This window comes from Atta colombica, unplaced genomic scaffold, assembly GCF_001594045.1.
Source record: "Atta colombica isolate Treedump-2 unplaced genomic scaffold, Acol1.0 scaffold32, whole genome shotgun sequence".
In the NCBI taxonomy this organism is placed as follows: domain Eukaryota; kingdom Metazoa; phylum Arthropoda; class Insecta; order Hymenoptera; family Formicidae; genus Atta; species Atta colombica.
In genome coordinates, this window is record NW_017259426.1 from 478,315 (window position 1) to 491,819 (window position 13,505).

The 13,505-nt window shown below is 29.0% G+C and overlaps 2 protein-coding genes across 4 annotated transcripts; one reads left to right on the plus strand and one right to left on the minus strand.

Annotated features, from left to right (window-relative positions):
- The first annotated feature begins 3,105 nt into the window (after positions 1 to 3,105).
- LOC108690416 (zinc finger protein 85-like) lies at positions 3,106 to 5,943 on the plus strand. The gene is made up of 4 exons (XM_018197693.1): positions 3,106 to 3,213; positions 3,524 to 4,646; positions 4,712 to 5,277; positions 5,347 to 5,943. Exons 1-4 carry the CDS (start codon positions 3,184 to 3,186, stop codon positions 5,941 to 5,943), a joined length of 2,316 nt encoding a protein of 771 aa, XP_018053182.1. The 5' UTR covers positions 3,106 to 3,183.
- Positions 5,944 to 7,263: 1,320 nt separating this feature from the next.
- Positions 7,264 to 10,394, minus strand: LOC108690370 (peptidyl-prolyl cis-trans isomerase FKBP8). 3 transcript variants are annotated; one of them, XM_018197625.1, is made up of 6 exons: positions 10,201 to 10,394; positions 9,519 to 9,604; positions 8,483 to 9,031; positions 8,210 to 8,406; positions 7,763 to 8,064; positions 7,264 to 7,632 (listed from the first exon to the last, which is right to left on the minus strand). In XM_018197625.1, the coding sequence occupies exons 2-6, from the start codon at positions 9,543 to 9,545 to the stop codon at positions 7,325 to 7,327; spliced, it is 1,383 nt and encodes a 460-aa protein (XP_018053114.1). In that variant the 5' UTR covers positions 9,546 to 9,604; positions 10,201 to 10,394; the 3' UTR covers positions 7,264 to 7,324. The 3 variants fall into 3 exon arrangements, with proteins under 3 accessions (XP_018053114.1, XP_018053112.1, XP_018053113.1); XM_018197623.1 differs by having other exon boundaries at positions 9,519 to 9,769; XM_018197624.1 differs by lacking the exon at positions 10,201 to 10,394 and having other exon boundaries at positions 9,519 to 9,785.
- Positions 10,395 to 13,505: the final 3,111 nt, after the last annotated feature.

Consider the following 13,505-nt stretch of genomic DNA (forward strand, 5'->3'; position numbering starts at 1 on the left):
ACACATATGCATGTGTGTGTGTGTGTGTGTGTGTGTGTGTGTTGTGTGTGTGTGTGTGCGCGTGCGTATAAATATGCACGTTTTCTTAAAAGTCTCTCTGTTTTTACCTGGATATCTTCTTTGTCTTACTAAACTAATTAGTCGGGCTAAAGAACTGGACTAAGGAAGTATTGTGAACTGCACACAAACAAAGATACATATCATAGCTTGTAAGAGTCTTTGCCTTGTAAGGAAGTTCAGCATGTTCACAGATCACAAAATTGATGGCGAATATATGCACATATACGAGCTATCGCAGATCTCTTAAAAGAAATACAGCCGTCTGGTCTTGAGTCGAAAGTACCTCTGCCGAAAGAGTTAATCCCAGCATAAAACTGTATGTATTTATGACGTATATGTAAATGTATCGTTCAAAATTACAACACTTAAAAAAAAATTCTAATAGCTAAATGTGAAATACACGATGGTGCATATGAAATAAACTGAATATATTTCTGTCACTCCTTTTGACTATGAAGTATTTTCTCCTCAAAAATATGCGCTCAGTATACATATAATCGACAGAGTTGGGTAAAGTCAAATTAAATGTTAATAATTACCGAATAAATGTAATTAAATTAAGTTAAAAAGTTAAGAGTCTGAGGCCCGTTTCTATCAATGTAAATTAACTTTAATCTTGATTCATCTTCATCTTTTTCTAATTTTTAGAACTATCTGTAATTTTCCAACATGATAAAATATTAAAATGTTAGACAAAATATATTATAAAATAACATTTAATAATTTTATATATTTAATGTGACATTTTATACATATTCTAAATATTTTATTAAAACGTTTCAAGCATTTCAAAATAATATATATGTGCATATTTTATATACATTATATTAAAGGATATTTTGTAAAATGATTTCTTGTTGTCGGAGAAATAATTCAAATTTTATTCGCACTATAGATGACATTAAAAAAATATTTCGTTGCATTCAAACATTCTTCAACTATAAATAGGGCTGATTACATTGGGTACTTTCTATTTGGTGACATAAATCGACATAAATGTTCTTAATAAATCGACATTCTTATATTTTTATTATTCTCAGAATAGAAAGGTGGAATGATATTTATGTCTCTTTTTTAATAATGAAAATTAATTTTAATCTCAATTTAATTTACTATCTATTTTTTTCTAATTGTAAAAATTATAATTAAAAGATAGATAGAAATTAAAGTTAATTTTTTATATTTGTGGAACCGTTTAAAAATTAAAAAAATAAAGTAATTAAATTAAATCGAGATTGAAATTAATTTATAACATTGGCAGAAATGGACAATAAATAAAAAGCATCCTTATACTCCATAAGTACTCCATAAGTATCAGTATGATCTTGGGTACATTCCGTTTGATACGCATGATGCATAATTTATCCTTGTTCACCGAATGTCAAGAATAAATGATGCATTATGCACATCATGCGTGAAACAGAATGTACTCCTTAATTGTTTTGACAATGATGCGCTATCTTGGATATTGAAACAAGCTGGACATTGTATATATATGGAAAAGACAATTTTAACGGAGCGAGATTGAAACGTTACCGCATGCATATTTGCATTACATAATTTTCAAGAAAGAATGAACAAATAATAATTCACTCACGATACGATTCCTCTGCCATCATCCTATATCTCTCCGGGCCACCTTCTCCTCCTGCCTTTCCTATGTCACAATGGCTCCTTTTTCGTTCGCACGACCGGCACGATATTTGTGAAAAGCGGTGAATTACGATCGCTCGCAGTAATCAAAACTCGACGAAATACACGCGGTCTCGACACGTGACAAATATCTTATTTCGAGACGAATTATTATATATTTCGAAACGAGTTATAAATGCGAAAAAAGTACGATCACGCAAATACAACTTACTTGAGCTGATGGCGTTCTGCGAATAAGTTGGAACGAGTCTCGAACGTAACGGAAGAAATTCGAAAGTCGCGCGGCCAACTTCACTCTCATACGACGTGAATCAATTCAAGAGCTATAATTAGAATATATTGTGGATTCTAATAAAAATTTAATGCAATAAAAAAATTTAGATAATTCGTAAACAATTATGCATTTTATTATTCCAGCTGTTTGATATAAAATAAATGAATATATAAGTTAAAATAAATAAATAAATAAATAAATGAATATCTAAATTAAAGATGAATATATATGCATCTCTAGATTAATTAAATTATAGTCATATCGTATATATTATACGTTTATAGGCATTGCTGAAATTAAGATAATTAATAGAAATTTAAGATTTTCATGCTGATGCCCCATTTTTAGCAGCAAAATAAATTACGTGACCAAAATTTATGCTAATTGATACTAATAGATAGATATATTTATCAATTTTTATTACGATCTGTTTTAATACGAAAAATAAACGTCAACATAAAAAAATATTTTTACTAATTAGTATATATTAAATGTCCGGTGTAAACAAGAGATTTATTGTTTGAAATCACCAAATATTTTTGTACTTAAAATCGGATAGATATATATTTTCGCATTGAAAAGAGAGAAGGCAAAGATGTTGAGTGCAAAAAGTGCAAGCAATGCGACAGATCTAAGATTTGGGAGCGGTCCACTTCATGATACAAATATTTCGAAATTTTTGATTGACCAATCGAAAGAAAGAATTTTATTAATTGACCAATCAAAAAATGCTTTGAAGTATTTATATCATAGTATATCGAGACTATAGTTTAAATTACACCCCTGATGAAATTTTTATACGAAATTGGACACTTTCCAGAAATATAATATAAATTAATTTATTTATGTAAATGTCATGAAAACTTTAATTATTTTAGAATTATCTAATATTTTTTAATCCTTCTTTTTTCGTTCCAAATGAAGTAGCACAATCTATATTTCCAATATGTATGTGCAACATGTACATCTACAGTATATGACGTTTTCAACTTTTTGTACTTTTCAGCTCTTTTTAGGTTATGTGTCGTGCAATTATACTACGAATGCTTCAAGTATTCAATTCGTGTAATAATTTTACGAATATTGGACATAAATCCACTTACTATTTATAAGTTAAATGTAACCTCTCCTGATATGTAATAATCGCATTCACGTATAAATATCAGATTTTTATTATTAAGGCTCCGTAATTTGGAATGATGACGCTCCGTTTGTTCGACAACGAGGTGAGAAATGGAAAATAATGAACTGTTTGTATGAGTTATTATTATGAAACTGCTGCGGTTGTCTTTTTAGATATATTTCATTTAAGTCTAATCTGTGATCTTTGCTTTCTGTTTTTTTGCTTTTTATCACTTTTTTTTCACTTCTCCCTTGTCTCTTATCTTAGCTGTTGTCCCAAGATAAAATTTCAGAAAAGACAATTTTATCAAAATAAAACAGTCATAAAGAACAAAAAAGCAAGAAATAGAAAGCAAAGATTACATTATACATTTTAGACTTTAGTAACTTTTATATTGCTCATTTGTCTTTTAGGATTATTCCACACTGGATGCTATTCCAAATGTGTGCATGGAGAATGGTGAAATGGAGAGTTATGATTATCTGAGAGAATGCATCAGCAATCTAGAAAATAAGAACTCTGAAGTCGGTCTAGCAGCTAATTCTACAGGTGTTACAGACATTAGTTTACAAGGAGATGGTTTAGATGATGTTAATTTAAATAGTATTGATTTTAATTTTATGAAAATCGAAAGCTTATTTCTACAAAATACCTTGGACTCTACAAATTGTATAAAGAATGAAGAAGAAAAGACAAAACAAAATAGCTCTATAGATGTTGATATTTCACACTCGATTCAACATTTCAATACAATGAGTCTGAACTTTTCAAATTTTTCAAACAGCAAAGATTCAGATAATATAACGATTGTTCATAATAATGATTCCTATACATTCAACAAAGATCAATGTTTAGAAAATAAGAACACAGAGAACTACAATTGTTCTGTCAAACTTTATACAGAAAATATAGATACAGATTCTAATGTCACTAATATAAATCAAAGTATTATATCTGAATTGAAACGTGAAGTAAAAGTTAATAATCTGGAATTATTAGATGGAGATGAACAGTTTCAAAAGTGTGAGCAATGTCTAATGACGTTCAGATATAAAAGACATTTGGATCGTCATTTGGAAGGTCATCAGAAAAATAACTGTCCTCACTGTAATGAAAAATTCGCTAGACGAAAGCATTTAGATGTCCATTTGTTTCGCGCACATGGAGAAAAGGTAGTTAGACATCCTCATTTATGCGACGTATGTCCGAAAAGTTTTCCCAAACGCGCCCTTTTGAACCGTCATAGAGCGAAGCACACCTATCAGAACGGCAAGGTATGTTCGGATTGCGGAGATATGATAAACATGGATATAGATGAAAAAGAACACAAGGAGATTCATTGTAAAAAAAGGCAATTCAAGTGCCAGCAATGTTCGCAAACGTTCAGTATCAAGCAGACATATATATCTCATATTCAGAATCACGATAACTATAAGTGTCCACATTGTGATATTACTTTTGCATCGAAGAAGAAGGTGCACGAGCACTTTAAAGCGGTTCATATCCCAAAATTAAACGAGGAAGAATCGGCAAATGGTGATTTATATTTAAATTGTATTAATTCATTTTTCTTGTACTTGTCTAATAATATTATTTTACAGGTCCACATTTTTGCGCTGATTGTAGACACTCATTTGTAAAGAAAGATGACTATTTTCGACACTTGGAATCCGCGTTACATCTCAATAAAGTTAACAAGGATATACCTGTAAGAGCTATATTCTCCTGTGCAATCTGTTCAAAAAAATTAATTACGCAAAGAGCTCTGGATCAACATGTCAGACGTATTCACAAGGGCGCAAAGCGATTCGTCTGTAATATATATGGGTGTACGTTTCAGTGTGCCAGAAGGACAGATCTAGATAGGCACAAACATCTGCATGTAGAAGAGCGAAATATCGTATGCGAGCATTGTGGCAAAACGTTTACCAGTGTCAGCATCCTCAAGGATCACGTACTTTATATTCATAGTAAGGAACGACAATTTATCTGCGAAGAATGTGGCAAAGCTTTTAAGAGAAACAGTTTATTAAAGAGACACAAATTGTCGCACGAGCAACATCGGCCGTTTGCTTGTATGCAATGTAACACCGCATTCAAACGTTCGCACCATCTCACTCGTCACATGGAAACTTGTCATAGAATCACACTGGAAAAAAAGAAAAAGGTAAAAAAAATTCTTGTGATAGTTCCTTAATATATTTTGTATATAAATAACCGTAATTATAATTTCAAGGTGGTAAAACTCATGAAAACAAAGGATGGCCATCTTGTGCCAGTGCCAGATAAACCAAATAGATCAGAAACTGATAAAATAAAAGCCGAAAAGGGATGTGAATCAATTGCAAAAAATAAAGAAAAAGATTATTCCGTTATAAATGTAAAGAAAGAGGCTGCAAATGTTAATTCCCAATTGGAAATACAACCATCATTAAATCCTGAAGAAAACTCCGAATGCCGAAACTTATCGTTAGAATCTACAAATTTATCTATCGTCGAGTCTATTCCTCAAGTTTTCTCATTAGTAGATGTAAACACGGGACAAGTGCTTACTGTAGAAATTACCAATAATTCGGAATTGTTACCTACTAATGAACTTGTTAATCAACTTGGAACAAATTGTAATGAAATATTGAATTTACCGGATTATCCAGATACAGAATTTCAAAATAGTCTTCTAAATATCGATCAAATGTGTTATGACAATACAAATTACTCAGAAATATCATTGGAAAATATTGAAGGTTCGTTCCCGCTTGTAAGTAATAATAGTAAGATGGAAATGATTGAAAGCTATTTAACTCATGAGTTTCCAGCATTCCTTAATATTTGAAGATTTATAGAATGGAAAATCATATGTGTATGTATGTTGTTAATTAGTAATATAATGGTTGTTCACATTTAAAATGTCATTATCATGTGTTATCGTATTTTATTAAAATATAAAATTATTTATTTTGTTAATGAAGACTATGTTATTAATTTTATAAAATTTATTTTTTTATACTACAAGATGTAATTATTTAATATTTTAATTTTTTTAAATAAATAAATACATATTCTTTCAAAGTACAAAAATTTTATTACCTCGTATAATAGCAAATATTTTAACAAATATTTTCACACACAGAGCTGTATTATACATTATATAAGGTATTATTTTATTAAGATGTATAAACGTAAAATTTTATCGAACTGTTAGAATGTACACTAAGTTAATATGTGTATTAAATATATATAAATTATTATTATATTTTACATAAAAAATGACAAATGCGACATAATAATGTATTAATCTAGATGTATTTAGTTCAACTTTAAAACATAACTAATATTACACATTTTTGAAATTGAAAATATATACGTATAATATTAATCCAAAATTAAATTTTGAACGTTTTTTTTTTGTACAGATCTAAATTTTACGTATAGCTGAATCAAAATCCTAACCAGTTAAGCTAGTTAAAAAGTTAATACTTTTTACCTTATTCCTCTCCGCTATTTTACATTTTCTACTCGACAATATGTAAGATAGAAATTAATGAAACTTATTAACTTACAAATATTTTCAGTTTGCACATGTATCGTTTAAAATACGTGCAAAGATTCAGACAAATCGAGAACTTATTCAATCTCCATTTATATAAGATTAAAGGATTCAACAATCATGTGTGATTGTATCTTTAATAGAGCATGTTAAAATATAAAGAAAACTGTAAATTTTCATAATTTTTAATAATCTATCATTAAATCATAATACGTATATGTTTCAACCATCATAAAGTCATAATTATTATTTGTAATATAAATATAAACCAGTAATAAGTGTAAACTATGATAAACATCTTATATGAATTATTTGCGACGTAAATATAAATTAGTAATTCTTTTATAAATTCTGTGTATTGTATCAATTTGTATGTATATAAACATATGCATACAATATATACATATATATACACATATATATATTATATATATAAACATAATTAGAAGAGAACCATGTTTCGTGCATTTACATTTACCATTTATTCATCAAACATCTTGTATCGTTAGAAATATATAACTTGATATGTAATTAAAAAACTTAATATATTTAATTATATATTTCTGTTAATTAAAAACACAAAAAATACAATACTTGTACCTCATTAATTCTGTACCTCATTTAATTCTGGTTTATTATTCTGGTCTTTATTCATTTTCTTTTTTCTTCATGAAACAAATCTGTGTACAAGTATACCGATGACAGCGGCAGATGCTCCAATCGCAGTCCATAGAATTCCTTTAGCGAGTTTACTTTTTTCTTCTACTTTTATATTCTTTGATGACTTATCAGTCTCTTTATTTATACCCAACATTTTAGCATACAGATGCTTTTCTTTCTCAGTCTGTTTTAAAATTATTTCTTTTAAAGTCATTAATTCTGTTTGTAACGATTTTATATCTGGATCTATTTTTTGCACTTCAAGGAAAGCCATATAAGCCTTTCCATAATTTCCCTTGGCTTTTAATATTCTTCCTGTAAACAATACAGATATATGTAAAAAGATATATACACTAAAATATAATTCAAGAATATAAAAAAGTTAACATATTAAAAAAAAAGACAAAATAACAATAAGAACTTTAGATGAGATTTTTTTTACTACCTTTTCTAAATAAAGCTTTTGAATTTTTTGGTTGATACTTCAGAACTCTCTCTACATTTTCTAAAGCTGTGTTGTAAGATCCTATCTCAATTAATGCAGCTGCTAAATTATTATACACTTTTATGCAATCATCCAACAGTTCCTGCAGTTGGCTATCGGTAATCGGCCCTGATTCTTCATTTTCTTCGTTCCAATTCATACCGTCTATTTGTAGATACTCTGACGCTCTCCGATAACACTGTATTGCAAAATTAAGCTCCTTGCGAACAAACCACCAGTTTCCACGTTGGCGTTTCTTGTTACTACAAGGAAATAATGTATAACATGATGAAACATGATGAAAGAGATAAATAATATAAAGTCTTATCTTCAATTATATATCTGTGTGTGTGTGTGTGTGTGTGTGTGTGTGTGTGTGTGTGTAAAGGTCATAAATAAAATGATTACCCTAGTTCTCTCCTTTCCTTGACGCTTAGACTTTCTATATCAGGATTATCCTCTATTGCTTTCAATTCAACTATGTATGTAATAGTAGCATTAGGTGGTACAGATCCTTCTCCACGTGTGCCATAAGCAAATCTAGGATTGATTTTTATTTCAGCAATTTCACCCAATTCCATTAATACAATCGTTAGGTCTAATCCCTGTAGTTTGATATATTGTAAATAAGATACTGGTAGTTATAATACAATAATAATGTTATAATAATAGTTATAATACCTGTATTACTTCAAAATCTCCTAATTGTATCGAAATATTATCTTGATCTTCCACCACTGTGCCATCATCAAGCACACCAGTAAATTTTAATGTACATATATCTTTTTGTATTGGTTTTACATCTTTTGTGCCCTTCTTTATAACTTTCTTCATCAGCTGACCATTGCCAATTATATCTAACCATTCTTCCTTAGGTTGATCCTCTTTCAGTTGATCCTCCTTTGATTGATCATCCTTAGATTGCTCTTCCTTAGATCGATCTTCCTCAGATTGATTCATCTTAGACTGATCCATTTTAAGTTGATTTTCCTTAGATTGATCCACCTTAGGTTGATCTTCCTCAAGTGGATCCATCTTAGGTTGAGCTATCTTAGGTTGATCCTTGTTAGAGTGATCTTCCTTAGGTTGATCCTGCTTAGGTTGATCTTCCTTAGATTGATCCTCTAAAGAAGTAGGTTTAAGGGATAATACTTCATTGTTATCGTGATTAGATATCTCACAAGAAACATCAGTCAGCACCTCTTCTTCTGATGACATATTCTCATTCATCTTAGGCAAATAAAAATTATTTCAATAAAATAATCCTATAAATTATATTTCTATAAGTATATTGGATTTCCTCGATTTTTTCGCAAAAATAAAGTTATATTTACATAATACAGTTAGTATATTCTATAATCGTGTAATAATATAAAGTTATCAAACATCGAACATATAATTTATTAGAATGTTTAACCATGAAAATGACGCGTGACTTTTTCCGAAGCTTTCTTAAAATCTTAAATGCTGAATATTGAATATTTCTAGATTTACTTTAAACTAAAAAATATAAATTTCTGTATAAAGAATCTTGTTCTTAGAATCTCGCTGAGCGCTGCTGAACGCTGTGATAATGAGAATGATTAAGCAAAATAACGAAAAATTCTTGTTTGTTTTACAATAAAACCGTTAAAGAAACCGGATTGACATAAATTTAACAAGCGTCAAATGAACAAAATAAAAATTTTACTATCTTCTTCCATTCTCTTTATTTTACCTCAGTAGTGTAAAGGGTGATGGTCATTTTTAGAAAAAGCAGGCTAGGCTATAACTTCTCGTATAAATTCTGCTCACTGTTGTGGTCTGTTGGAAGATGCCACGACAATCGGACAATGCGATAAGACTCACACGTGCAACATGTGTCCGCTCAAAAGTAAACTATAGGAAACTAATTACTGGATCGATAATCGAATCGTTACAAAACTTGAAGGTCTCGAAGATATGTAAAGAAAATCGTTACGTAAAGTCCTATTCAGATTCATAAAAAAATTTATTAACATATGTATGTCAAATCAGCCAGTAAGGTTTCCGAAAGATAAAAATATAAATTACACGTTTTGTATAATTATGATTTATTACATTATTAAGAATATAGACATAAACGTTATAAATATTCTTATAAACATAATGTTATAAAAGTGATAATGTAAATATTTTTATAAGGCCCGATTTCACGTTACTTCGGGTGCTTTCCATTTGATGACAAGTTGATACAAATGTCATTCTATCTTTATCACTTTGTGAATGCCAAGAAAAATACAACGTTTGTGTCGATTTGTGTCGACTTGTATCATCAAATGGAAAGTACTCTTTAACTTCAAGCGATTTAAAACTCACTTTCTCTCTTTAAAGAAAGAGTGGGAGAGATAGGAGTTTTCGCTTTGGAAAGTGGAAATAACCTGAAGTGCCATGCAATCAGGCCAAAAATTTTATTTGTGCGAGGGATCGAGAATTTGTTTAAAAGAAAATTATTTATAGCATTATCTAATTGAAGTAGATATGTCCGAAACGGATGAAAATATGAATGGGTGAAAGTGTAATTTTTTTATTAGCTCAGTTCTACGCGCATCATACGCATACTACTACACATTTACACAAATCACACGTGGATAATGGAAAGTTCATAGAAGTCATGCCGATCTTTTTCCTGCTTTTTCTTATCATCATCGAAATCGCCCGTACACTACCGTCAGTACATTTTCAGTTTGGGGAACTACGTGACTATATACATTTTCTAACACTATCGATAAAATCGTATCGTCGAAAGTAGATATGGTTCGTCTCTGTACTAAATCTTCAGGATAGAAACGTATCATCCACGTACTATCCACAGTATAAGTTCTTGAATGAAAAAATTTTTATTTCGCATCTCCTACATATGTAAATAAAAGTTGTTGAATTTTAATAAACGAAATTGAAAATTCAAACAATTTAGTGAACTTTGTCTCTATAATTACTAACAATTATAAAGACTTTTAATAAATTCAACTTTTCTAACTTTTCTAAACATATATTGTCAATTTAAGATATAATTTAGCAGAAACGAGAAGATTCTCCACCACTTCCGCCAATTTTATCGGTGGTCTTCTTTTCTTTGCATACTCACCCATAAAAAGAACGAGTTACTATAATAAATTTAGTAACTCGTATATAATTGCTGTTCAAAATATAATAAAAATGATAGGGTAGAAGCCTAATTAAAAAATTTTAGTATAATATGGGATTATATGAAAACGTTGAAAATATGTATCATAACATAAATTTTTCTAAATCAATGTTTAATGAAATATTGATAAATACAGAAGAAACTAACAATAAGATCGTATTTACTATTACCAGAGAGATATTTAAATAATAATACTTGGAAGCATCCAGGTGAAGTTTTTGAACGCAGTTCAAATGAGTCATTCAATGACTTGATCAGGGTATCAATTATGAAACTTATTTCCTAGAATGAAAAATGAAAAAGTTTTCTATTAACTTCAATGATTAAAATTTTCATTTTTCCATCTTAGGAATAAAGTTTCATAATAGATACCCAGACTTGAAAAAGATACCCAGCAGAAAAAGCAGTTTTGAAACTGTCATAAAATCCTTAATATAACTACTTCTTGCCCTTAATTTCTCTTAATTTCTCTGGATCTAATAAATGTAAACCAATTATATTAAAAAATTGTATACAGTTGCAAAGCTGTTTTTTTTGCTGAACGCAATCAATAAAATATTGGTTACGTTTGAAAAATGTGCTATCAGCATTATGGTATCATTTTATTTTTGTCTTATTTATTGTTCATTAGGTATAAAACAAAAATAAAATGATGCAATGACTTCCGAATGCCGTCAAAACGGCACAAGAAACAAAAATTATTAATTGCTCAACAAACAAGAATGGATTGAAATTCAGATTTTCAGAAATATTGATTCACGAATATTAAAATGAATGCTTTTCAATCCTGAATGCATTTTCATTCATTTATAGGAATTGCATGGAGCATATCTCTATTTTCAATCTAAAAATAATATTAGCTTTTTCTATGCACAACACACACATTATGAATACTGTTCAATTCGAAATTTTGAATAGGAAGATGCAATTTTTCAATTTAATCCCTGGTGAAAATTTTTCTCAGAATTTTTCATATAATTTTTTCGAATTTCTATACAATCTTTCATATATATTAATTATGAAATATCGTAAGATTTTTTAAAATCTTTTTGTAAATATAATTTCTGATGAAATGTTACAAAATCTAAAAAATTTAAAAATACTTTTTAAAAATTATGGGATGAGAAATTTCAGAATATTTCAGAATTCACTTGTATGAGAAGTTCTGAGAGAAGAATGTAAACTTTTCGAATATTTCTGAGTATTTCTGAAAAATATCCCAATTCATATAAAAATTATGAGAAAAATTTTCATCAGGGATCGCATCCAATTAAATCCAAAAAAAATATTCGCTATTTAAAATACGCATTCGGATAGAAAAAAATTTCAATCCATTTTAATCCACTCTCGTTTGTTGAGTGGATATTATATAATGACAATCAAATTGACAATGAGATCAAAGATCGAGATAATTTGTCTACGAAAGAAACGCTCGAGTTGGAATCTGTTAGACTTTGCAAAAGACGCACGATATTTTAATCTCAATTGATAAAAGTAATTATAGTATTCGTTACTTGCTTGCGATAGTGAATAACAGACTGATTATTTTTATCAATCGAGATTGTAAATATTTGAAAAAAACCTGATGTTATAAATTACATAATTTAATATTGAATGTCGATCGATCTGAGAAATGCAGGATGAAAGATCCATCTGAGCATTATGATGAAAAAAAAATCTCTCTCCTGGATAAGTTGATAAATAATTGGATAATTTAAATATATCGTATACATATCGTATCTATTTACGAGTAAATGTACTTCGTGACACCTGTGAACTTTCGCGTGAGTTAGATCTCGCAATATTTCATGTTGCTTCTCATTTGCCAGGGATGTAACACAATCAAAAGGCCATGTCTTTTGCGTCTGAATTGCCTTGAAAGAACTCTAAAATTTATGATTTTTTTTCTGTTATCAAAAATTTGATCTGTTCAAGTACTCTGAATGAAAATAAAATTTGACAAAATTTTAAAAAAACGCTTAGCGGTATATATAATTTCTGATTTTTTTTATATAAAAAAAAAGGAATACATTTCTTTTTCAGTTATTTAATTAAGAAATGAGAAAAAAACAACCGTATTATCGATCGTTATTTGTTGGTTTTTCCAGTTCTATATGTATTATCGAATTATAGATAAAATTTGTTGCGCTCAGCAGAGCTTTGCAATTGTTGTAAAATTGTTTACGATTGTTGGTTTATACATTATTTAGATCCAGTGAGGAACTAAAAGCAGGATCAATATGTTAAAGAATAATTTTACAACAATTGCAATGCTGCTTTTTTTGCTGAGTGCAAAATCGAAATTCTAGATGCTGCGTAATCAAAAATCGACGATTATTCGAAGGACAGAAATTAATACATGCAAGAAAATCAAATTCTATTCTTTGAGTAGAAAGGCAAAGAATCGACGCAAAAATTAAAAAATGTACTTCGAAACCAATATGGATTCAAATACGATAAATTGTCAATTTTTATCAAATAATTTTTTTCGATATGAACTCGTATAATTGTATATTATACAATTTTATATATATATAT

Coding starts and splice junctions, on each gene's coding strand:
- LOC108690370 (XM_018197625.1), bottom strand. CDS start 9,545: ATGACCATCACCCTTTACACTACTGAG. Junction 9,032..9,518: donor TCACCCTTTACACTACTGAG/GTAAAATAAAGA, acceptor TATTTGCCTAAG/ATGAATGAGAATATGTCATC. Junction 7,633..7,762: donor AAAAGCTTTATTTAGAAAAG/GTAGTAAAAAAA, acceptor TATTGTTTACAG/GAAGAATATTAAAAGCCAAG.
- LOC108690416 (XM_018197693.1), top strand. CDS start 3,184: ATGATGACGCTCCGTTTGTTCGACAACGAG. Junction 3,214..3,523: donor TCCGTTTGTTCGACAACGAG/GTGAGAAATGGA, acceptor TTTGTCTTTTAG/GATTATTCCACACTGGATGC. Junction 5,278..5,346: donor CACTGGAAAAAAAGAAAAAG/GTAAAAAAAATT, acceptor TATAATTTCAAG/GTGGTAAAACTCATGAAAAC.